Source organism: Hypanus sabinus, chromosome 30 (genome assembly GCF_030144855.1).
Source record: "Hypanus sabinus isolate sHypSab1 chromosome 30, sHypSab1.hap1, whole genome shotgun sequence".
Taxonomy (NCBI): domain Eukaryota; kingdom Metazoa; phylum Chordata; class Chondrichthyes; order Myliobatiformes; family Dasyatidae; genus Hypanus; species Hypanus sabinus.
In genome coordinates, this window is record NC_082735.1 from 28,791,852 (window position 1) to 28,818,086 (window position 26,235).

The 26,235-nt window shown below is 43.1% G+C and overlaps 1 protein-coding gene across 1 annotated transcript in view; it reads right to left on the reverse strand.

Moving 5' to 3' along the window:
- Positions 1-11,303: 11,303 nt before the first annotated feature.
- Positions 11,304-26,235, reverse strand: part of LOC132383495 (transcription factor GATA-4-like) — a 28,805-nt gene continuing 13,873 nt past the window's right edge. The window contains exons 2-6 of the mRNA XM_059954517.1: positions 24,556-24,722; positions 17,199-17,324; positions 13,930-14,017; positions 12,586-12,710; positions 11,304-11,949 (exon numbers count right to left, since the gene is read on the reverse strand). Of these exons, the coding sequence (XP_059810500.1) occupies positions 11,812-11,949; positions 12,586-12,710; positions 13,930-14,017; positions 17,199-17,324; positions 24,556-24,722 (644 nt within the window). The 3' untranslated portion in view covers positions 11,304-11,811. The remainder of the gene's footprint in view (positions 11,950-12,585; positions 12,711-13,929; positions 14,018-17,198; positions 17,325-24,555; positions 24,723-26,235) is intronic.

Genomic DNA, 26,235 nt, shown 5'->3' on the forward strand with positions numbered 1-26,235 from the left:
AGCTAAAATAAATATATTCTGATGAAATGCTGGCAGAGAATAGGGATGGATAATACTCCATAATCCATCTGCAGAGGCACAAAAAACACAATGTAATTCCTAAAGTCAACACTTTAAATATGCTGTTATTTAATACAGTATTGCAACAGCCAATTGCTGTGCTCTTATTGATTCCATGGTGACCTAATCTCTAACAAGGGAAATCCTGTGTTCTGTTCCTGCTGTTTCAATCTCTTCAGAGTCTTGACATGATTGTATCAGCACTGTCATGGATTCAATCACCAGTGCAAATATAGTAACTGAGATTGTGGGAACTACTAGTGACCACTTACTCGCACCAGAACTATATCCTTCTAAAGCTTGACTATTTAAGTCAAAGTGGAGATTATTGCCCATGTGTATAATCAGTGGGCATTTTAAGTACACCTATACACCTGCTTGTTAATGCAAATATCTAATCAGCCAATCATGTGGCAGCAAGTCAATGCATAAGAGCATGAGGACATGGTCATGAGGTCCATTTGTTGTTCAGACCAGACATCAGCATGCGGAAGATGTGTGATCAAAATGAATTTGATCGTGGAATGATTGTTGGTGCCAGACAGGGTGGCTTGAGTATCTCAGAAACTGCTGATCTCCTGGGATTTTCATGCACCTCAGTCTCCAGAGTTTACAGAAAATGATGCTCAGAAATAAAAAAAAATACATCCTGTGAGTGGCAGTTCTGTGGGCCGTTCTTGTTAATAAGAAGGGTCAGCAGAGAATGGCCAGGCTGGTTCACGTTGATAAGAATGCAATGTTAACACAAATAACCACACAATACAACAGTGGTGTGCAGAAGTACACCAGAACTCATCAAACCTCGAAGTGGATAGACTACAGCAGCAAAAGACCACACTGTGCTCCACTCCTATACCTTATAAAGAGGCCACTGAATGTGCATATTTTGATAATAAATTTTACCTTGACTTTGACTTTGAGCTTCCAGACTGTCCAGTGATATCATGTGACAATCTGAACTCATAGACAGACATAGACCAGCCAGGGAGTCATGAATAAAAGTTATTGCTTTTCATAAACACAAAGCTTAGCTTGCAATTTATTGGCTTGAAGTTTATGATCATATAGTTTTTATAAAGTCTGACTATAATGAGTGCTCTGAAAAGATAAATTGAGTTTGGTGTAGTTCCAATTGACATAAAATTTACTCTCTCTGTCATCAGCCCTGCGCCTTGCCGTAGATCATTCTAGGGCTTTGAGCATCTGTATTCACTAATCAATATCTTAACTGGAATTGTTAAGCCCTTGTGTTCTCGGGTTAATCTTGTCAAGTTCATTGTGGCTGGCACACATTCCCCACAGTCTACGATTATTTAAAGAGGACTCAGATTGTGTCATTGTGGCGGAGAGGATGAATTACCTTGGAGCTCTGATTCCGATGTTTAACCTTCCATCCCTTCCTAGGGATCTCGCCATTCCTCCGCATCATGAGCGGTCTAATGAACAACACGTATTTCGCCAAAATGACAGGTTTTGCGTTAAGTTCAGTTAATGTTATTACTTACACAGATAGCGTAGCAGTTAGTGTAATGCTTTACAATGCCAGCTATCGATTGGAAGATCAGGATTATTATCACCAGCATGTGTTGTAAAATTTGTTAACTTAGCAACAGCAGCTCAATGCAATACATAGTATAGAAGAAAATAATAATAATAATAAATAAATCAATTATAGTATATATATATATAAATTTAAAGTCATGCAAAAATCAGAAATAATGTATATTAAAAAAAGTGAGTTAGTGTTCAAGGGTTCAATGACCATTTAGGAATCGGATGGCAGAAGGGAAGAAGCTGTTCCTGAATTGCTGAGTGTGTGCCTTTGGGCTTCTGCACCTCCTATCTGATGGTAATGGTGAGAAAAGGGCATGTCCTGGGTGCTGGGTGTCCTTAATGATGAACGCTGCCTTTCTGAGACACCGCTCCTTGAAGACATCCTGGGTACATTGTAGACTAGTACCCAAGATGGAGCTGATTCAATATACGACCCTCTGCAGCTTCTTTTGGTCCTGTGCAGTAGCCCCCCCCCCACCCCCACATCAGACAGTGACGAAGCTGTCAGAATGTTCTCCATGGTACATCTCTAGAAGCTTTTGAGTGTAGTTTTTGATAGTTCCTGCCACTGTCTGTAAGGAGTTTGTACGTGCTCCCCATAACCGTGAGGGTTTCAATGCGGGTGCAGGGGTTTTCTCCCGCTTTCCAAAGATGTATGGTTTAGGGTTAGCGAGTTCTGAGCATGCTCTGTTGGTGCCAGAGGCATGGCCATAACTGGAGGCTGACCCAGCACGTCCTCGGACTGCACTTATCGCTGATGCAAATTACTGTATGCTTCGATGTACATGTGACAAAAAAGAGTTCACTTTAATCGTTAAACCATATCATTCCAATTCAATTCTGCTGGGCCTGTGTGCGATCTGTCGTTGATCCTCAGGTGAACGAGGCTCTCGCGGTTGAAGGAGACGCAGAAAGCAACTGCAAACCGCAGCGGTCGTGTGGCTGTGGCGGAGTGAGGCAATGTCCAACATAGTGCCTGGGAATTATATAAATTACAACAAATAAATAAATAATCCGGTAAAGGGATAGTGAGGCGTCATGCATGGGTTCATGCACCATTCAGAAATCTGCTGTTCCTAAAATGGTGAGAGTGGGTCTGCAGGCTCCTCCCTGATGGCAGTGATGCGAAGTGAGCATGTTCCAGACGGTGAAGATCCCCAGTGATAGATGATGGATTCCTGAGGCACTGCCATTTGAAAATGTCCTTGATGGTTGGGAGGCTAGAACTCATGATGGAACTGGCTGTTCATAATCCACTGCAGCTTTTCCCGATCCTGTGCACTGGCGCTTCCACACCTAACGGAGGTGCACTCAGTCAGAATGCTCTTGAGGGACCGGGACGAACTTCCATTTGCGTGCCGTCCACACAGGCTACATAGGGCACTATATAACCGGAGGCAAGATCCACTCGGGAATGCCCTGGGAGGTCTTGTGCCAGGAGAGATCTCTTCCTCTGGGACGCTGGAGAGAACTCACTGGGTGAGCTGCCCTCTGTGTCGGTCTCCTGATGTAAGAGGGGCTCTGCAGGCAGAACGCATGAGTTAGGATATCCCGTTGCAGCTGGGACATAGGCGGTCAAGGTCGAGCTTATTGTGAGAGCCTCTCTTGCAGCTGCATCACAGGCACATAGCATCAGATAAGCAGCATTCAGATGTAAAGCAGAAATAAAGCATAAATTATAGAACGTAGAAAAGTACGGGCCCTTCGGCCCACACTGCTGTGCTGAACTACTTAACTGCCTTACTTGGAGGCGGAAAGTGTGCAGTTGTGTATGGAAATACTTGGGGAATCGCAGGGTGACTCATTAGCCAGGCCTACAGTGAGAGACAAAGGCTCAGAGGCAAATGGTTAAATGATGGCAATGTCCATGTATCCTCGCCCTCCCCTCCCGGAACTGGGTCCAGGACAGCTTCTTCAACCAGGCCAGACTGATTAATTTGTGCTGATACAAATGTATTTCTATGCTTTATTGACTATCCTGTTCTACATACTATTTATTGCAATTACTAAAAATTGCACATTGCACATTTAGATGGAGCCATAATGTAGAGATTTTTACTCCTCATGTATGTGAAGGATGTAAGAAATAGAGTCAATTCATTAAACCACAGTTAACCAGTTCAGGTGCTCTAATAATCTTGGAGCCCAGTGCTCTCCAGTGCCCCACTCAAGCCAGAATAGCTCATTACATTGAACTTGTAATCCCTCAGCTTCCCCCATTGCTACCGAGCACCTCCCACCTTTATCACCCCAATAGTATTTCCCACCACACCCAGGAGGGTGGTATCGCCTTTTGCGCAGACCAGTCTAATGATGCCACTCCACTGCTGATCCCTTTAAAGCATCCTCAGAGCACATGGTATTGGGGGTAGGGTACTGTCATGGATAGAAAATTGGTTGGCAGACAGGAAACAAAGAGTAGGGGTTAACAGGCCCTTTTCAGAATGGCAGGTACCGCAAGGTTCGGTGCTGAGACTGCAGCTATTTACAATATCCATTAATGATTTAGATGAAGGGATTAAAAGTAACATGAGCAAATTTGCAGATGACACAAAGCTGGGTGGCAATGTGAAATATGAGGAGGATGTTAGGAGAATGCAGGGTGACTTGGACAGGTTGGGTAAGTGGGCAGATGTACGGCAGATGCAGTTTAATGTGGATAAATGTGAGGTTATCCACTTTGGTGGCAAGAACAGGAAGGCAGATTACTATCTGAGTGGTGTCAAGTTAGGAAAAGGGGAAGTACAACAAGATCTAGGTGTCCTTGTTCATCACTCACTGAAAGTAGGCATGCAGGTACAGCAGGCAGTGAAGAAAGCTAATGGCATGTTAGCCTTCATAACAAGGGGAGTTGAGTGCAGGAGCAAAGAGGTCCTTCTGCAGTTGTACAGGACCCTGGTGAGACCATACCTGGAGTATTATGTTCAGTTTTGGTCTCCAAATTTGAGGAAGGACATTCTTGCTATTGAGGGAGTGCAGCGTAGGTTCACGAGGTTAATTCCCAGGATGCCGGGACTGTCATATGTTGAAAGATTGGAGCGACTGGGCTTGTATACACTGAAATCTAGAAGGATGAGGGGGGATCTGATTGAAACATATAAGATTATTAAGGGATTGTACATGCTAGAGGCAGGAAACATGTTCCCAATGTTGGGGGAGTCCAGAACCAGAAGCTACAGTTCAAGAATAAGGGGTAAGCCATTTAGAATGGAGTTGAGGAAAAACTTTTTCACCCAGAGAGTGGTGGATATGTGGAATTCTCTGCCTCAGAAGGCAGTGGAGGCCAATTCCCTGGATGCCTTCATGAAAGAGCTAGATAGAGCTCTTAAAGATAGCGGAGTCAAGGCATATGGGGAGAAGGCAGGAACGGGGTACTGATTGTGGATGATCAGGCATGATCACATTGAATGGTGGTACTGGCTCAAAGGGCTGAATGGCCTACTCCTGCACCTATTGTCCATTGTCTGTAAGAGAAGAGGCAAAACCTTACTGCATTCATCAATGGTGGATCATAGATGTAAACAGAGGATGTCAAAATTAATACCTTTTAACCACCTTTAAACATTGAGTGTTTGTTTATGAAGTTACAACTTTTGAACTTCAATTGCTAGTTCCTAAATCTAAAGTAAATTAATTATGAAAGTAAGAATACTTACTTTGCCATATGCTGTCTTGAGTTTCACTTTGTGCAGGCATTTACAGGAAAATAAAGAAATACAGTAAAAAATTGTGAAAAAGAATACATAACAAAGACTGACAAACATTCAAGACTGGCAAGACTGCAAATGAGAACAAATTGTACAAATAGTTTAAAAATAAATAATACAGAGAACATGAGTTGTAGAGTTCTTGAAAGTGAGACTATAGACTATGAAGTTAGTTCAGAGTTGTGGTGAGTGAAGTTATCCACACTGTCTCAGCCTGAGGGATGAAGGGTAATAACTGTTCCTGAACCTGGTGATGTGGGTCCTAAAGCTCCTGTGCTCCTTGTAAATGTGTTCACTGATGGGAGGCTTTGCCTGTGATGGACTGTTGGTGTGTTTAACTTTGTTTAAGCACTTCATTAATCAGACATGTATAATGATATGTATGCAGAAAATCAATTTTTTTCTTTGCATGACTCATAGATTTTTCAGCATAATATTTTCTCTCTAAAGAGGCCCGAATCTTTAGTTTAAACACAGTACAAAAAGTAGGAGTAGGAGAAGCCCCTCAAACCTACTTCACCACTTAACATGATCATAATGGATCTGTACTGACTTCAACTACTCTTTCATATCACTTCTCCACACTTCTCAATTCCCCAATTTCTCAAATATTCATCCAGCTCCAGTTCAAAAACTTCTAATGATCCAGCTCCCATTCACCACTGTGGGCAGAGAATTCCATGAAGGACAACTTTTGCCGGCTATTGTTCCCCATTCTCTCCCATCACTGCTGTTTGTGGCTGACCCAAAGGAATCTAACCCTCTCCAAGTAGATGTCACAGCCATGGACTCTGCTGCGGGCTGCTTTCATCCATGTAGACAGGCTGTGCACAGGTTCAGGAATCGCACTCGTAAGTATGCATGTCCCAGCTCATCACTGTTTCATTATGGTTCTAATTAACTCCTTTCTTTTCATTCCAGTCTTGTTGAGAGTTAACCAAAATCACAGCAACATTTATGACCCCTGCTTACCCTCATCATCGTCTGGGAAAAAGGACTACTGTTTTGATGGATGCTATGAAGAAATAGTATTCATGCTTCCAGCCACAGTGTTGGCATTAACTTTCAGTTTGAGAGTTTTAGCTAATGTTTCTTTTGGCCTAGTGTTTATTCTTTTTCTTTTGCTTTAATTTCTGCCACAGTTCTCATTAAAGTCAGTGAACCGTCAGCTCGCTTCAGTGCCTCTCTCTCCACACTTGGGCTGTATCAGAGCATTCCGACAGTAGGTGCTTCTTCATCGATAAGCCCTGAATGACAAGTGTCAGCAGATGAGTCATCGGAAGTGGCCTCATGCCAAAGCCTCATGCAGTGACCTTATACCCACACTTGCAGGACTCCTGACTCCTCAAAGCCTGTCCACCATCAAGGCTCAGGTCAGGAGTGTAATGGAATACTCACCACTCGCCTGGATGAGTGCTGCTCCACCAACACTCAAGAAGCTTGACACCATCCAGTACAAGGCAGCCCACGTGATTGGTACCCCTTCCACAAGCATCCAATCCCTCCACCATTGAACAGTTGCAGCAGTGGGTACTATCTACAAGATGCACTGTGACAACACACCAAAGTTCTGAACGCAGCACCTTCCAGACCCACGACCACCACCATCTAGAAGGACAAAAACTGCAGATACCTGGGAACACCACCACTTGGAAATCACCATCCTGACTTGGAAACATATCGCCGTTCCTTCATTGTTGCTGGGTCAAAATCATGGTACTGCATTCCAAACAGCACTGTGGGTGTACCTACACCTCAGTGACTACAGCGGTTCAAGAAGGCAGCTCATCACCACCTTCTCAAGGGCAACTAAGGATGGGCAATAAATGCTGGCTTAGCTGGTGACACCCACATCCCAGATATGAATATTTTTAAAAAATCACCAAATGGATGTCAGCTGCTTTTTCTGCATCAAGAAACATTGTGATTACCCCTGGTACTATTTTGAATATAATAAGAAATAGGAAGGAAGCTGGTGTTAGAGTTATTGCCTCGAGAGGACATTGATAGGTGACTGTCCATTGCTTCACCAGATCCCGCATGACACTTATCAAGACCAAGATTCTTTGCTTTCCATATTCTACTACAAACATTGCCAATGTCCATGTTATCTTTCAGCTGATCTTTAGCATTGGTTAAAATCTTCTGATTGGTGATCAAGGAGCCTGTATTCAAAGTCCACTGCTCAAAGTAAGTTTATTACCAAAAGTGCACAACAAGGCTGTGTACTTAGCCCCTGCTCTACTTAATGTACACTTATGACTGAGCTCCAATGCCATATTTAGGTTTGCCAATGACACAAATGGGTGTAGAGCGCTCCTTCCCTCCGCTAGCCTGCAGGTCACCCTTGGGCAAAGTGTGGCATCTGCCTACCACCCCACCCCCGATCAGAGTCATGTGAGTCCATGGGAGCAGGTGGAGCTTATCACAATTTCTGGTTGTGCAACCACTGACACCAGGCAAACAGTCTCTGAAGAGTATTGATAATGTCTGGGGTCACCAGTCTTGTAAAGTGACTGCCCAGAAAAGGGTAATGCCACACAACTTCTGTAGAAAAAATTGCCAAGAATAATCATGGTCACGACCACATCATAGGACATGGCACATAATGATGACAGCACCACTGTTGCTGGCGGAATCAAAGGTAGTGATGAGTTGGCATATAGGAAGGAGATTTGAAATCTGGGTGAATGTTGCCACAGCAACAACCTCTCACTTGACATCAATAAAGCCAAAGAGCTGATTATTGACCACAGGAAGAAGAAACTGGAGGTTCATAAGAACTCTGTGGTGTGTGGCAAATGACTACACTTGGCACGTCTGACACTTCTGTTTGCCACATGGGCTCTCTGTAGGTTTTTGCCTTATGAAATCAAAACATAGAAAACCTACAGCACAAAGCTGTGCCGAACATGTACTTACTTTAGAAATTACCTGAGGTTACCCATAGCCCTCTATTTTCCTAAGTTCCACGTACCTATCCAGGAGTCTCTTGAAAGACCCTATTGTTTCCACCTCCACCAAACATCATAATTTTTCTTTCTCTAGGGTTCTTTTGTATAGGAAGGCAGATTGATAAACATATCATCTTTCAAGCAGGAAGCCTGTTTCACAAGGCTGAGGCATGCAAGAACAATAGGTGTAATGGGAGAGTGAGAGAATGCTGTGGAACTGAGGAGGCATCCTGGTCATTTGGATGGAACTCTGATGATAGTTGGTTGTTCCTAATTGCTGGAGGAAGCTTTTGGTGATTTGGGGGGAAATGATATTTAAGTTGTGGACTGGGGTGGGGTCTGTTTATGGGACACTTCAAAAGTTACTGATAGGTTCAGCTTTCATTACTTGTTTTCACCAACGCTGTTTTCCAAAACCAGACATTCTCTGACATAATCCCATCCCATACCATTTCTGAGCATTAATGGTTGAATCCTGTAATTAGAAAAATGCAACTGGGCTCGTAAAAGTGAAACAGAGATGGTTTTAAGAGGGAATGATGACCACAGAGTGAATGCAAGATATGTTAAATGCTGTTCTGGATTTATAAAAGAAATTACAAGCTATACAACACTACAATGGCAGAGGTTGGTGCCAGAGAGGTTGCAGCGATAAAGGCATATTATTAAAAATTACCCTTGAATGGGTAAATTCTGACTAGTATGAATCCAATTCACATCTTTAACTAGATGTGAATGTTAAATCCTTCATTGTGATTCTATTGGAGTTTAGTTCTGGAAGTTCAGAACAAATTGGACATTTATTAAATGTTGCAAAGTTGCTGCTGTGTCCATTTTATGTTTTCAGAAATTCCATGCTTTAAAAGTAAGTATTTTACCCATATGTAAAGGACAACATCACATTGTTTATTGAATGACTCACAAGGTGCAAATAATGATGCAACATTTGAATTTCTAAGGGTCTCTTAAGGGTAAATTCAAGAAAAGTCACACATTCTTCAAAGAGAGATATTTGTTAAAAATTCATTATACCATTCCTCAAATATTTCTCTCTCCTTCTCTTTCTCTCTTTCTCCCTCCCTCCCTCTCTCTCTGACACTCCCACACCCCTCCATCCTACCCTTCTCCCTGTCTTCCCTTTCCCTCTTCCTCCTTCCCACCACACATTAGCTTCCTAAAGAAAGATATGTATCTGAGATAGTATATTTCAATTAAAAATTAGATGTTGCCTTCACTTTCTGCACGTGCTTTTCATTTACATGCAGAGAGTAACTTATGTGTACCATACATTTTGTGTCCATTGAGATCTTGAAGCACATTCCTTCATCAAGATCATGTATCTGTAAAATTATGTTCAGTCCACCTATCGATAATAATAATAGTTGGCCGATAGTGTAGTGGCATCAGAACCGAACTTTGAGGCAAATGGTCCCGAGATCAAATCCAGTTCGCTCCTTGCATGCTCTCCATCCATGCTGGGTTAAACATCGAGCTAGCAACTCAGCCTCGTGACAAACAGACAAATGCTAAGGAAATGGCAAGGTGCTGCCCGATGCGCCACAAGGTGTGGAAAGGAATATATGTGAAATAGAGTAGTCAGCATGGTTTCCTCAAGAGAAAATCTTGCCTGACAAATCTGTTGGAATTCTTCGAAGAAAGGGAGGCTACGATAGGACTTAGACAGATTGGGGGAATGGGCAAAGAAGAGGCAAATGAAATACAGTGTTGGTAAGTGTATGGTCATGTATTTTGGTAGAAAAATTAAAGGTTTGACTATTTTCTAAATGAAGAGAAGATACAAAAATCTGAGGTGGGGGATTTGGGAGTCCTTGTGCAGGATTCCCTAATGTTTAATTTGTAGGTTTAGTTTGTGTAGTGGAAGGCAAATGCAATGTTAGCATTCATTTCAGGAGGAATAGTATAGGTAAGGATGTCATGTTGAGACTTTAAAAAGCACTGGTGAGGTCTCACTTGGAGCAGTTTTGGGCCCCTTATCTTGGAAAGGATGTGCTGAAACTGGAGAGGGTTCAAAGGAGGTTCACAAAAATGATTCCAGGATTAAATGACTTGTCACGTGAAGAGCCATTGATGGCTCTGGGCCTATATTCACTGAAATTTAGAAGAATGAGGGGTGACCTAATTGAAACCTATCCGTGATAGAGTGGATTTGGAAAGAAAGTTTCCTATGGTGGGAGTGTCTAAGACCAGAGGGCACAGCCTCAAAATAGAGGACATCCTTTTAGAATGGAGACAAAGAGTAATTTATTTTGCCAGAGACTAGTGTATCTGTGAAATCCATTGCCATAGGCAGCTATGGAAGCCATGACTTTAGGTATAGTTAAGGCAGAGGTTGATAAATTCTTGATTGGTCTGGGCATGAAGGGATACAGGGGAAGGCAAGAGATTGGGATTGAGAGGAAAAATGGATCAGCCATGATGAAATAGAGCAGACTCAATGGGCCAAATGGCCTAATCCTGCTCCTATATCTTATGGTCTGAGATATGTATACCTATCAACTATAGTGTACATTATATACATTGTTCAATCTGTGGGAGTCTTCAACATTGAATATACTTATAGTTTGAAACACATTATTTAATGCATCTAATATTATGCTTCCTGCCACTCCCTAGAAGAATTCTTTATTATGCTACCCTTCATTCTGTTGGAGTATTTGATCATCATGTCTCATCTTGCATCTTTTGCACCTCACTACTGCTCTTATCAAATTGTACTAGTCTTTCTTGCAAAACAAGAAATGGGCTATTGTGTGTATGGTATCCCTTATATATTTCAATAATTTGTGTAACAATGAATGCCATTAGTTTGAAAATATATCTTATTAAAAAAAGAATAAATAGTTTTATCTCAAGTCCTTTGAACGTACCTGGCCCTGCAAATACCAGCAATTAATCTTTAAAGGCCAGTTTCAAAGATATCATTAAATGCTCCAGTTTTCATTTTGTGGTAAATACCCTGTGTTCAGCCACTTTGATTAATACAGTACACACATTGCAGGAGACAATCTAAATTTATTAAGTTGCATTTTATTATTAGCCTGAACCATCCATAATACAAGAACTACTTACATTAAGAAAAAATAATTTCCCAAAGAAATGCAAACGCACTTTTACCAGAGGCAAGATCTGTTCAAACTGTTCCAAATGTGCAACTGTCCAGGGAGCACACTCCAAATATATCCATTTCAAGTGGAAAGTTAGAGATATACAGCAAATGGTGATCCATAAAAGGCACTTAATTACAAATAATGTTGGATCAGGATTGCGCCAAGGTCACCTACAAGGAATTTAGGCAGTGTTAAGCCTTAGCAATAAGACATCATTTTTGCAACACTCACTCTTTTAAATTATAACATGATATGACCCAGCATTCCATTTGATTTTTCTTCCTGGCATTCTTTTATCTTCTTTATCATTTCCAGTTTTCCTTTAAGATAAAAATGAATCTCAGTTGCAAACTCCATCAGTGAAATTGTAGCTTTGAGAGATTTGTGGCGGTAGTGGTCTCGCTGGTGTCAGACCATCTCCATGCTGCCGAAGGAGTAGGACTTGCCTTCCTTGGATTCTCTACTAGTGCTTGGTTCACTTGAGTTTGTCAGTTTCAAAGCTGGAATGCTGAAGCGAAGACAATTGCCACCTGCCCCTAAAGTATCCTGGAAATAACAGACAGGCATTGAAGTGGATCATTTGGAGTATCAGAAGTGTCACTTTATGTTAAGTTTTTAATGCTCATATGGATCTGTATTAAAACCTGACCTCTAGAAACTTTGCATGAACTTGGAACATGTCAGGTAAAAATTGGGAAGAAGCCTAAGTCAATTAAGTAGGCACCTTTGATTGCACTATTTGCCACAGAGAAGGAACAGGGGAGATTCCTTCAAGTACCAAGAAGGTTACTAGACCTCCACCTATGTGCTGTTCAGATTTTCATGCATTGTCTCATCAGTTTTGTTGTCAGTGGAGCAGGTCTTTAACTTGGCTCAACACTGAGTACACCCCCACCACCCCCCACGACCACCACCTTTCAGGAGCAGCAAATTCTACTCCTTCTCCGGACAGATAGAAACTCCGGCCATAGACAAGAATGTTGAACTAAGTCTAGGGTTCTAGACTGGGTTGTGGCGAAACCAAGCGGTGGATGGAGTTAATATCACCTAGCTCTACCTTCTAAACTCTTGTAACACGTTGCTCTTTTCCACATGCTTGAGAAGACAGCTGAGCCATCTTTCCCAGATCCCGGTGGATCATGGAAAGGTGATCCATCAGGTTCTGCACACTTATGGGCTTACCTGAGTGTTAAACCTCTGGGCCCTGCATGCAGGTGAGTAAAGGCCAGGCTCGGTCTTTGGTGTGATAAGCTCTAACGCACCAGCAGAAGTACTAGTAGGGGTGGATGGCAAACTTGAAAAGGGAGCTGAGAGACAAAGATATAACAGAAATAACGGATTTGTGTCAGTTAAACATCATGTAACCATATTCAAAGTTCCCAGCAAACGTCGCATGTTGTGCCCTAGGTGAGTGATCCACGTTCACAGCGAAATGAAACATTATTGAAAACAATGCAGGTTATGCGGGTCGTACAGTCTGTTGTTATTGTTGTCCCTGCATCTGACATGCCAATGCAAAGGCGCTCAACAACCTGAAAAGAACTGTAAGCAATGTTTCCATTCTGCACACAATGTCAGACACTGACTGCCACCCTGATCCCGGTTACAAAACCCCTTGGCAGTTTGCATCACCGGGTCGGCGGCAGGACGGGGTAAAGCTACACTCCCTCATCTCCCGGCAACCTCAACCCTACGCTCTTACTAACTAACCACCCATTATCAGGCACCAAGGCCGGTATGTCTCCCACCAACCGAATCAGCAATCCCATCAATTCCACCCGGCCCAAGAGCATAAGCCCGTGGCTCCTCTGTCTGATTCTCGGGCAGCAGGCCGCCGATTTTTAATGACAGAAAGAGAGGGGATAATGCCAATTCAACGTTACCGGCCGGGCACCTCCCTGCATCTGACAAGAAAAAGCGCCGTTCGAAAGCAAGCGAAGCAAATTTTCTCGTGCCTGTAATGTTGGCACCGCCTGCTGAACGGTGGGCAGAGAAACCCTCTTGTCGGTGAAGTAAAGGGACCCTGGTTAAAGAAATCCGACCAAAGTAGGGTCGCAGGGTTACCCTGCTCATAACATGCCAGCCTGCCGCTGAGATTTCCCATAACGCACTGGAACGTAATTCCACAGGTTTCTCCGGCCTCAACCAGCGACCGCTGTCCTCTGTGTCGCACCAGCCCATTCCCAACCATCTCGGAGAAGTTTCCATTACACACCTGTCTGCCATTAATCTTTGGCGTAGTTACATATTCTTTGTCAGCGCTTGAACTTCCCGCTTCTTATTATTTTAAACTTTCTATCATTAGGAATGCGATGTGAATTATATTTTTTTTTCTCTGCGTGGACGTAGGTTGGCTGGAAATGTTTACATGGAGCAAAGAGTTGTAAAAAATATTTCCCATTGAAAGTCAGGCTTGCCGGTGTACATTATTCCATTAATAATACATCCCGTTCTTTTCTGTTGCCGACTTAGACTAACTGAAAAGCTGCCTGGTTAAATTTACCAGCGCTGCCCACTGTTGCTTACCAGCGGAAGATGTGTCCTTGTTCACATTCTTTGGTTTCCGCTTCCTGGTCTGAATACCCTCTTTTTTCATTGCTAAAGGTCGCGGTATCTACCGGGCGAAACAAAACAGAAGTCAGTGAAATGGCCAAATCAAAGAAATGTATGAAATATATAAATAGTCCTGATGAAGGGTCTCAGCCCGAAGCGTCGACTTATTATTCCCGTCCATAGATGCTGCCTGGCCTGCTGAGCTCCTCTGCCATTTTGTGCGTATTTCCAGCATCTGCAGTAACTCCTGTGTTTATAATGTAATAAATAAAATGAGGAAAGTTAAGATCCCAGGCACGGTGGGACGTTGGCCTCCCTCAGAGCTGTAATTTGCACCATTACCATTGAAGTATCACATTACGTCAATGTGGGGGTGACCTGCACTCACGAATTACATTAAACCTTTCAGACTAATGACTGAATGCGACTTCGCAGTGTAACGTTATTCATATGCCAAGTGGTGTCGAGTAACTAATACCCTGCGCCCAGTTAGAAAGAAAATGTTGGAATTTAAATAGGCTATTGCTCATTCGCGTCGCCTCATGATTATCTTTAAATGAAGAGTTGGCATGTGAGATAACTGGCTGAACTAAAATAGGACTGTTCAAGAACGGCATCCTCTGTGGCATGTGGTGTTGTGTACCGCACAGCCTTAATCTCCGCACACTTAACTGAACTACATCCATTCTTTTTCGTTCAAATTCCGAGCAGAATGGGATTTAACGGAATAACGAAATCTGCATTTGTAGCGTCCTGCAACCAATGAAAGGCGTTTTCAAGGGTGGTCTCACTTTGTGAAAAACGGATCCACGATTTTTGCCTCGCACGCCCCCGCGGCGTGATAATTTGTTTGCATTACTGTTGATTGAGGGCTAAACAATGCCCGATGCGCCGGGAGTATGATGCCTCTGCTCTTTTTCCCAATAGTTCCTTGGGATCATTGCTGCTGGTCTGAAGGAGGCGGTTAGAATCTGGGCGTCACGACGCACACGGAAGGTGGCAGCGCAACTCTGCCGCGCTAGCTCATTGCCCAATGTGAACTCCATATACCTGTCTGGACACGTCCCCTGCTGACTGCTCCTGTGGCTCCTCCCGCAGACCCCGGTATAAAGGCGATTGGAGGCACTGCTCCTCCCTCAGTCTCCAGGATGTAGTATGGTGGTCAACCACTGCTTGTTCCTTCTTCCAGTCAATAAAAGCCGATATCTCGCCTTTACGTCTCAGAGAGAGAGTTATTGATGGTGCATCACCCATTCAGCCTGTGGTTCAGTTTACAGCGTGGAATTCCGGCCTCTGGTGATGACGCGGCCCTAAGGGCGCCACTAACTGAGTCCCCGTGAAATTGATCTTCATATGGTGTGTGGTGTGTGTGTTTTCCCCTGCCAACATCCACCTGCCCGACTTTAGAACTGATACTTGAGATTTGGCAAACAAAATATTTTATAATGGTTTTGTTTTTTTTAAATTTCTATAAAATTCGAGCTTCCAAAGGAAAAAATGTAACTGAAATTAGAATTTCTATTTTGGGGCATTGACAATACACGTACAGAAAATTAAGCAATGATGATTTGGGAGACAATGGAAAGTAGCAAAACTCTGCTTTAAATTCTGACATTTTATTTTTCAGTGGACTCAGAAGTTGCGACCGTTGTGCTCAGCCGAAGCCAACAATTAATCCAATCTTCAGTTTTCCAGTATCTGCATTTTTTTACATCGTCAGTTCTCTGGCGTCAGATCAGAATAAGGTTTATTATTACTGACACATGTCATGAAATTTGTACTTTTTGTTGTTGTGACAGCAGTGACGGTGCAATACATTACCATAATGCTTCCTGAAAGGAAAATCCTGCCTGACAAACCTATTGCAATTCTGTGAGGAAATTATATGCAGGGTAGACAAAGGATGTGCAGTAGACGTGGTGTACTTGGATTTTCAGAAGGCCTTTGCCAAGATGCCACACATGAGGCTGCTTAGCAAGATAAGAGCCCATGGAATTACAGGGAAGTTACTAGCATGGGTGGAGCATTGGCTGGTCGGCAGAAAACAGAGAGTGGGAATAAAGGGATCCCATTCTGGCTGGTTGCCGGTTACCAGTGGAGTTCCACAGGGGTTGGTGTTGGGACCGCTGCTTTTTATGACATATGTCAACCATTTGGTCTACGCTATTAATGGATTTGTGGCTAAATTTGCCGATGATACAAAGATAGGTGGGGGAGCAGGTAGTGTTGAGGAAACAGAGAGCCCGCAGAGAGAATTAGATAGTTTAGGGGAATGGGCAAAGAAGTGGCAAATTAAATACAATGTTGGAAAGTGTATGGTCATGCACTTTAGTGGAAGAAATAAAGGGGCAGACTATTATTTGGATGGGGAGAGAATTCAAAATGTAGAAATGCAAAGGGACTTGGGAGTCCTTGTGCAAGATACCCTAAAGTTTCACCTCCATGTTGAGTCAGTTGTGAAGAAGGCCAATGCAATGTTGGCATTCATTTCTAAAGGTACAGAATGTAAGAGCAGAGATGTGATGTATAAGGCACTTGTGAAACCACACGGAGTAGTGTGTACAGTGTTGGGTTCCTTATACATCCTGAATGTTAAGAGGCCTCAACAAATTACATATGGCAAAGTTATTTCTCATGGTAGGGGACTCTAGGACAAGAGGGCACGACTTCAGGATTGAAGGATGTCCTTTTAGAACTGAGATAGGGAGAAATTAATTTAGTCAGAGGGTGGTAAATATGTGGAATTATTCCCACGAGCGGCTGTCGAGGCCAAGTCATTGGGTTTATTTAAGGCAGAAATGGATAGGTTCGTGATTAGCCAGGGCATCAAAGGGTACGGGGAGAAGGCTGGGAAAGGGGATGACTAGTAGAATTGGATCAGCCTATAATTGAATAGCGGAGCAGACTCGATGGGCTGAATGGCCTACTTCTGTTCCTATATCATATGGTCTTATCGTCTAATAAGTATATTAAAATTTAGATAACCAAAAATGGCGAGTGTTCATGGGTTCATTTGCCGTTCAGAAATCTGATGGCGGAGGGGGAAGAATCTGCCTTAAAACGTTGAGTGTGTGCCTTCAGGTTCCTGCTGTACCTCCTTTCTGACTGCAGTAATTATTACAATGTGCAAATTATCATTAACATTTGCCGAACCAACTGAGGTGACGTTGCCTCAAGTCAGTGGGTATTGAATCCGCGTGATGCGTTTGGGAAGTGTGCTCCGCCTCTCCCTGTCCACTTACCCCGTGGAGTTTCATGTAGAGCCCGCAGGCGTTGCACACGGGTTCTCCCTCCGCGTTGCGCCGCCACAGGGTGGTGGTAGTGGTGTGACAGTTGGAGCAGGAGAGGCCCTCTCTCCGAGATGCAGACTGAAAGAGAAAAAAAAAACCGGCGTTACTATCCACCAACGGCAGCCATTATGAAATGAATCTCTATTCAATGCCTTTTCCAAATGAGACGAAACACTTAATTACAGACAGGAAATTTCAGTCTCCTGGCGGGAAAGATTGGCACCTGCTATTGTGCAAGATCCAAGAAAAAAACTTTGCCCATGGCTCCCTGGCTCGCAGTAACCTTTAGCACTACAGATCGCCTTGGTTCAAGAACCATTTTAAATTGTACCGAACGTATTTACAGAACAATGGCAGATTGAACCTTTGGTCACGTTCGTAAATCATTTAACCTATCTGACAGTCAAGCCAAAATACCTTAATATTGACTATTGCTTAATAAGTAAAGCTATTAAGACTATCTGTTAGACTTTAATAATACACGGTGGCCTTTGTTAGTTTTCTGCCTTTAAATGGCTGACCTCACGAAGGGCGTGTACTGTTCTATCGCAGGCTGAGGTGGGGGTGGGGGGGGGGGGGTTGTTATTCCAAGGTGGGCTGAATAGAAATAACTGACCGAGAAGACTGGTTAGTATAATTGACCTAGGAGTGAATTCAGAAGCAGAAACCCGTTGAATGTCGCTGTTTCTGCCCAGTGTATTATTTGCTTGCGGTCTGATCACTACTTGCGATGCAAAGGCGTGGAAGAACGCGGTTATGTTCTATAAGGCAAGAGCGAGTAAATTACAGGAAAAGGGGAAAAATTGTCGGCCATATTGCAACGGAATGTGTAAGCTCAGTAATTAGATCACGTTTGGATCTATTTCTGTTTGACGCTTGTTTATTTTCACATTAAACATCTCAGTTACATATTTCTCACAGGAGGAGAAAGCGTTGTTTATTTTCCAGTTTTTTCCCCTTGTCTGTGCAATTTACCAACAGGTTAAATATCCCTTGCAGTACTGCGGCTACCAAATCCGGCTTATTATAAAACTGACTTGCCTTTACTGTCTCTCCAGTTTACTCCCTGCTCTAAGGGTTGCCAAGTCTTGCTACTGTATTTGGTGGCTGGTTCCACCTGGGCGCTTTTCGGTCTGAATAAGAGAAGCAGGATGGAGCCAATGTTTTCCTTCAGAGGACTTGACGCTCATTTCACCGGCTCCAGTTGGCGGAGCGAGGCCTGGACAGGGCACGGAATCATTTCTTATGTTTTCTGATAATGCTTTCATGTCGCAGGGAGTAGGGTCAAAGTGGAAAGTCCACCACCGCCTGATTTGCATATATTTTTAAAGAATGCCAGGAACGTGCATTGAACGAGAGGATTAACCTGTCCAAACGTGGATCAGGTCGCAAACGCTATCTCCAACCTGGGCTGACAATTCATCAATAATTGACCAAATACACTCTTTTCAGTTTTTGTGGGGGTCTGGCCAAGAATGAGCGTTGAGCTCACATTTAATCTGGGTTCCGGATTCCATTCTACGAAGGAACGCTTCGAGAAATTTAACAATAAAACAAACGTTGAGATACATTGTTTTAATCTGCATCTTGTTGGCGAGTTATGGGTATTTTCCCCACCGTTACGACATAACAAATTGGCATCATACTGAGCCGGGAATTGTCCAAGTATTCCACGGCTCACCCAGGTTACATTACACAGACACGGTATTACCGTAGCAGCAACACAGTTGATAAACCACACGCTGAAAAAGATTGTCATGCGAATGAAATCCCAGCTTCCTTTATCAGGTGTCTGACTGATTAATGGATGGATTGAGAACCTTAAGCATGAACACTTGCTTGTTTAAAATTAAACGCCTCCTCTGAACCCGAACACAATATTAATTACATTGACAGAGATATTAATTTACAAAACAAACGTGAGTATCATGGGCCCATTGCGTATATGAACAAATTAATTATCCGGTGTGTAGCTGAGAATTAAACCGAACCCTTCCCGCAAATCAGCGAAACGTCCTTGATATCAGTTTTGCTACTTCCAGCCCTTAGCAACCTCTCAGGTGTTTGCAGGCCCTCCGTTTTAGTCAGGGCAAGTTTAAGCTCCAGATAAAGAGGATCCCGTGAGAAGAATTATTATGTCACGAGTTTTAACTAATAAGATATCCAGATAGCTAAAATGAGGATAACTATCTCTCAAGCTAAACAAAAACTTGCTATAAATACGTGGCGCTCAGTATATTATCACATCATTCCGAGCAAAAAATAATTCAGTGAATGTCTAATGTGACTTATTGAGATTCAACCCTTCGAGACGCGCCGCCCCCGATCTAACGCACGATTTACAATGATCCTAACCTAGTAGCCGGTAGGTCTTTGGACTGTGGGAGTAAACCGGAGCAGCCGGAGGAAACCCACGGGGAGAACGTACGAACTCCTCACAGGCAGCGGTGGAAATGGAACCCGGGTTGCTGGTACTGTAAAGCGTTTTGCTAACACTACGCTATCCGATCATGTGACCTACTGTCGTCGCTCACGCCAAAAGAAGCTCCAGCACTTACCATATCGTATCTACCGGAATGTTCAGCCATTTAATAAAATACACTAAAATTACATGAAGTGCTTTGTGCAGGAACTCAATGTTCATGGAACAAAATAACTGCGGCAATCTGCCTTCTGAATGTCAATAACCACGTGACGCCCTCCTGTATATGAATAATTTGTACTATAATAGCCTAGTGACAAGTTATAAAGGGATAAGGGGATTCTCAGATTCTGGAAATCTTCAACATCACGCTCAAAATGCTGGTGGAATACAGCAAGTGCGGCACATCTCTGGGGCCCCCGGGGCCAGGGCGGAGTGAACAATAGTCATTTTGGTCCAAGACCCTTCATCAGGACTGAGCCTGTGACAATTCACATCACCCTGTCATGATGACCGTGAAGGAAAACATTATTTTATAACCTTTGTTATATCAGAACGGAAGCTGTTGTTTTCTTTTTGGAATTATTCAGAATTTACATTTTACATCAATCGGCAAATTGTCTGGATTAAGTGGCCGTTTAAATGCTGCTAACCACAGAATTTGCACCATTTCATTCTATTGTGGTTTAAACTTGCAATAAATCTTGCAGTTGCTAACATTGTAATAGAGAACCGTATAAAACATATCAGTTCTTCCATTTCAACTAATAATTGCAGAATCATTTTTGTCATTTGTTTTCGGGGGAAGTGAGTCGCAGGGAAATCGCTTCACAAGAAAATTATTTAATCTGAATAAACGTCTTGAACGTTATGGGAGTAGATAGAGCACATTCGGTAAGACTTGCGTTAGGCAAGGGTTGGGGAAAATTTGAAAAACCACGAGATGAGGGGGAAAACAGTGAATTGTAGCCCAGACAATCCACCGATTGTTATTAGAAAATCACCTGTATCCATTACATCGGATGCAACAACCGCACAGTGAACATGTTCACGCAACACACGCAAAATGCTGGAAGAACTCAGCAGGCCAGGCAGCATCTGCTGAAAAGAGTAAACAGTCGACTTTTCAGGCGGAAGCCCTTCATCTTGAGTCCTGGTAAAGGGTTTCGGCCCGAAACTCTGTTCCACAAACGCTGCCTGACCTGCTGAGTTCCTCCAGCATTTTGTGTGTGTGTGTGTGTGTGTGTGTGTGTGTGTGTGTGTGTGTGTGTGTGTGTGTGTGTGTGTGTGTGTGTGTGTGTGTGTTGTTCGGATTTCCAGCCTGCTTGTGCGTGGATATTTTCGGTTGGCCAGAGAGAAATGACAAGAGTTTGAAAGGAAAGCTAATGTCTGATAAGTAGCAGAAGATGAGCTACTGGAAGAACTCAAGCGTTCGATGGGAGATCTTGCATCTGGACGGTGTATGTAGAGAGAAGATAGTGTATTGAAGTAAATGGGAAGGGTGAAAAGGAAGTTCGTAGGTAGGTGGAACCAGATCAGGGTATCAGGGCATGATGGGCAGAAGGAAACAGGGTGGGGGAGGGTGGCGTTGCGACAGAAGCGGATAAGGGAGAGCTGATGGGCAGATGGAACCAGATAAAGAAGGATAACCGGTTAGGGAAGGGGAAGATGGAAAGGCTAAAAAAAAACGCCCCACAATCCACTTGAGTAGTTTACATTTCAATGTTGTGAACAAAAAATCTTCCAAGTTCATGTAACCCTTACCTTTTGTGTTCCTTTCCCACTCCCGCCAGACCACCAAAGTTTGCGCTCTCTTTGTTTATCTTTGTCATTCGCTCCATCCATCACTAAATCCAGTTACCCTCCTCATCATCCCTCTCGCTTAATTTGGTTCTTCCTATCACCTACCAGCTTCTGTCTCCTCTCACATCTCTATCCTCTTTTGGTTCGGATATAAAACATCAACCCGAAGCACTGACCATCATTTGACTCCACGAATTCTGCCTATCTCGCCGAGTTCTTATAGCAGTCACTTCGTGTTGTGTTTTTTTTTGCTCCGGCTTCTAGTATCAGCGGCCTCATGCTTTTCCAAAGCATTTTTTTTTGTATAGCCGAAAGTAATCGGCAAGTGAATGTCGAGAGAACTTACATGAACTTCCAGGTAATATTTGATAAATTCCTTCTTAAGAGACCTCTAGGTAAAGTTGTAAACTGTGGAATTTAATGTTGTAGATCCCAGCAGGAAATGAGTTAACTGGCGGGAGACTGGGGGTATGGACAGGACTGCAAAGTGCTAGAACTTCTGCTGAAGTCCTCCTTGGACCATACCTGGAACTCAGCGGGCAACCTTAGGGCCACATCTTAGAAAGAGCACGTTGCTTTAGGAGGAAGTGTAGTATCGGTATCGGCTTGTTATCATCGCTAGTATCATGATGCAGAGAAAAAACTTGTCTTGCCGGCTGCTTGTACAGATAAAATCATTACACAGTGTAATGAGCTAGAGTAAAGTGTAAAAGCTACCGGCAATGTGCAGTGCGGGTAAACAATAAAGTGCACGATCATAAGGAGGCAGAATAAGAGACAAAGGGGCCATCTTATTGCAAACGAGGTCCGTTCAAGAGTCTGATATCAGTGAAGGAGAAGCTGTCTTTCACTCTAGCGGTATCTGCTATCAGAATAATATCTGGAATCCGGTGATTAAATTGTAAGGCAAAATAATTGAAAATGTGATTGGATTCACTGAAAATTAACAGGCAAATTGAACGGTTATAATGGTTATAACGGATAACTCTCTTGATAAATGCAGATAACCTATTTACCCTCATTGGGAAGTCGAGCAGTGTGGTGTGGAAACGAACAGCTGAAGACAACTAACCACTGAGACGACTTGTTATTGCCTTCAAAATAATGACTTTTGAGTATTAAAGGATTTAAGGACAGGAACGGAAAAACGCGTTGTGGTAAAAGATCATTCATAAACTATTTGAATGGCAGAGGAGGCTTGAGGGGCCGAATTGCCTCCTCCTGCTCCTAATTCTTGATTTGGACGAACCAAGCTGGACGTCACTTCCACGTTGGAAGGATGGGGGGCGGCGTGTGTAGACTTGGAACTCTTCCTCAAACAGCCATTGAGGCTAATTAAATAGTTCATGTTATAACAGAAAATAATTAGAAAAACATGGAATATGTGAAATAACATGGTACGACGCAAGGTTACAGGTCAGCTATCAACTCATTGAATGGAGGGTCAGGCTCGATAGGCTAGGTTGTCCTCACCTGTTGCTATGCTCTTAACCGTTTAAGCTCAACTGACTTCGTGCTGGTGTCTTTACCTAATAATAGATTTCTACATTCAAGTTACCAGATCCATCTTGTCTCAGAGGAAAGGAGAGCAATGACAGCGATAAACGCTCGCGTTCTGATCGTTCACTGGAACAAGCACTGCAAGACGAACTAAAGGAATACGTCGATGCACGGTATCCGATAGGCATAAGACTTTGCCCCGCTAAGAGTTGAAACATTTTTATATAGCATAGTTCAAATATGGTCGCCTCACTATAAGAAATCGACAGGGTTCAGAGGATGCTGCCTGGTTTCGAGAGCATATACTACGAAGAACGTTTGAGCGAGCTCGGGGTTTTCTCTTTGGAGCGAAGGGGTATGAGCGGTAACTTGATATATGTGTATCTATGCAAGAGGCATAGAAAGAGTGGACAGTCATAATCTTTATCCCGCAGGGGGTAAGTAGCTGCATCTCAATGTCCAACGCTATGTCCCTGTTGTGAGAGGTGGAAACGGGTAAGGCCGGCCAACGGGGCTCTAGTGAAGCTGAATCGGCCAGTCCCCCGTACAGTCGACGCAATGGACTGCAGAAGCGATGATGAACTACAACCCAGGGCATTAGAGATGGGAGGTCATCGATGGTTTATGATCCATTTAGCAGCTAAGCGCCCGAGCAAGCGACAGAAATAGCAAATACGGGTTAATATTGTTTTAAAGTGATTGGCGGAAAGAATAGGGGCGGGAGGGGAGCGCGATCAGAGGGCTGTTCCTTACGCAGAGAGTGAAAAGCGTGTGGCACTTACCATTCTGTGTGTGAGAAAAATACCTATCCTTTCCTGTGGGATTGGTGATAGAAGCATATATATTGCGGAGATTTTAGAGTATCTTGGATAGGCATGTGGATGAAAGAAAAAGTTGAAGGTTGCGTTGGAGGGAAGCATTTGAATAGATTAAAAAGTCAGCACAACATCGTCGACCTGAATGGTCTGAACTGCTCTGTAGTGTTCCATCCTCTGTATTCTCAATAATTTATACCCTGCTAACAAAACAATAGCCTCATAAACTGAGCTCTTCAATCTTGTCATCCTAGGATTTTTTTTATGTATTGAAGATTTTTAACCGGAATGAATGAAAATCAATGATTGCAAAGTTTAACAAATAATTATATCTCGTAAACAAAATAAAAGTGCCTATCTAAATTAATAATGAGTATCAATATACACATATTAAGCTGCCTTACTGGTCCATCATTAATTAAACGTTGCTTACATGTTTAAAACAAAACAACGAAATTATTTCAAATCTTTCCTGAGGGCTCTTCAAAGTTCAAAATTCTAGCTTGATTTAAACAAATCTTTAAATATAACGGGTACAAACAATGGAAACAAAATGCCTGTTCATCATGAATAACTCCAGCTCGTGCTGAACAATCACGTTAATCAGGCGTGGGGGAGCCATTTATTGACTGTCGGAGACCACTTTGAGATTATTACTCAGGAGTCGTGTTTATGATTGTTCAGGGGGAAAAAATGAGAATGATTCCTTTCTGTCAACATCAACCTAAATCTCCAACCTCGCTACGGAGCACGCTTTCCTGTATCTTACCAGCCGTTTGAGAGGTTTGATAAGAGGTCGATTAATCCCGTTAATTCTGTTATAGAGTCCACAGGCATTGCACAGATAGTGGCCAGTTCCATCTCTCCGCCACAGTGGAGTAGACATGGCACCGCAATTCACGCACTCCCGGCCTTCAAGGACGTCATCAAGTAGATCTAGGCAAAAAGAAGATTTCAAAGTAACAGCTATGCACACTCACAAGAGTAATATAAATAAATGCCATTAAAACGACTAACAACACAGTTTATTGTTCTACACAAGAAGGCCGGCCATATTAAATTGAGGATCCAAAAGCAGGGTTCGGCGGGTTTTCATATCAAGGGCATCAGTGGACACGGGGCGACCGCTGGAAAATGGCGCTGATATCATCGGATGGTAGAATAGGCCAGAGAGGGCCGAGTGGTCTACTACTACTTTTTTCTCATTTTTTTTTTAGTGAGATGTATAGCCACTTGCGCATTAACGTAAACAAGTTATCGGCGAGGAATCGGCGGCAAAGAGCTGGTTTTACATTCGGTATGTGACCAATCACAAACGAGTCCAGACTGCAGTCCCTGTCCCCGAATACGGATTTTTGCAAAGAGCATTCACAGCAGCAAAGCCCGCGAGATGTTTGCATTAAGCGGCGTCAAGCTAAATATTCGAGAGAAATGCCGAGTTATTAGACCATGGAGCACAAACCTTTCAAGTAACTTCGTAAGATCGTTCTCAATTTAAAAAAAATGATGTCCGTCTCTTGTGAGGTATTAAAATCACTAGGCAATGGTTTGGTTCGAGGATTGGGGGTTGAAGAGGGTCTTAAAGGCGGAAGGAACGGCGGAGGAGATTAGAGGGAATTTCGTCCTATCTGGGCGACTATTGGTGGGCAACTACTTAGAGAATTGGAGGAGCAAACATCTCTGAGATTTATAATACTTAAGGGAATGGCAGAGTTAGAAACGACCAAAGCTTTTAATGTAGCCGAAAAAGAGATCTTAGAATTACAGTGGAGCCATCGCGTCGCGATGGATGGGTCAAGGGCACGTGGTAGATATCGATGGGAAGACAGTAGAGTTGTGGATGTCCTCAGGGCTGTACAGAGTAGAACAAAAAAGCTCGCCGATACTTTGTTAGAGTATTCATGCATGAAGTGACGCATGGCTGAGGTTTTCGGCAGGCTAATGCCGCAATGGATCAAATTAGCATCCTTAGTAGAGAGCGGAGGAGGAGTGCGAGTCTCAGCACGGGGTCAAGCAGGACACTGAAATCATGTGTAGTCCGATTCGACATCAGGCAGTTGCTAAGGATTGGAATGGCTGGAGCACTGGGACAATAGCTACAACCTATCCAATACCCCATTCAGTTAAAACAAAACACGGGAAAACATAAAGCCAGCAGATCAGGCAGCATCTATGGAAAATAATATACAGTTGACGTTTCGAGCCTGATGAAGTCTCGGCCCGAAACGTCAACTGTTTATCCCTTTCCTTAGATGCTACCTGACTAGCTGATTTCCTCCAGCATTTTGTCTGCGTTGCTCTGGATTTTCAACGGAAGATAACACTTGCAGCAAGTGGACAGTCCGGTTGTTATTCTGGGTGAACTTTTAAAAAGCAGAATTCTACCCTGCGTAATTCCGCAGGTACAGAATTCATAACGTGATATATAATACAATGTCACCTTGGAAAA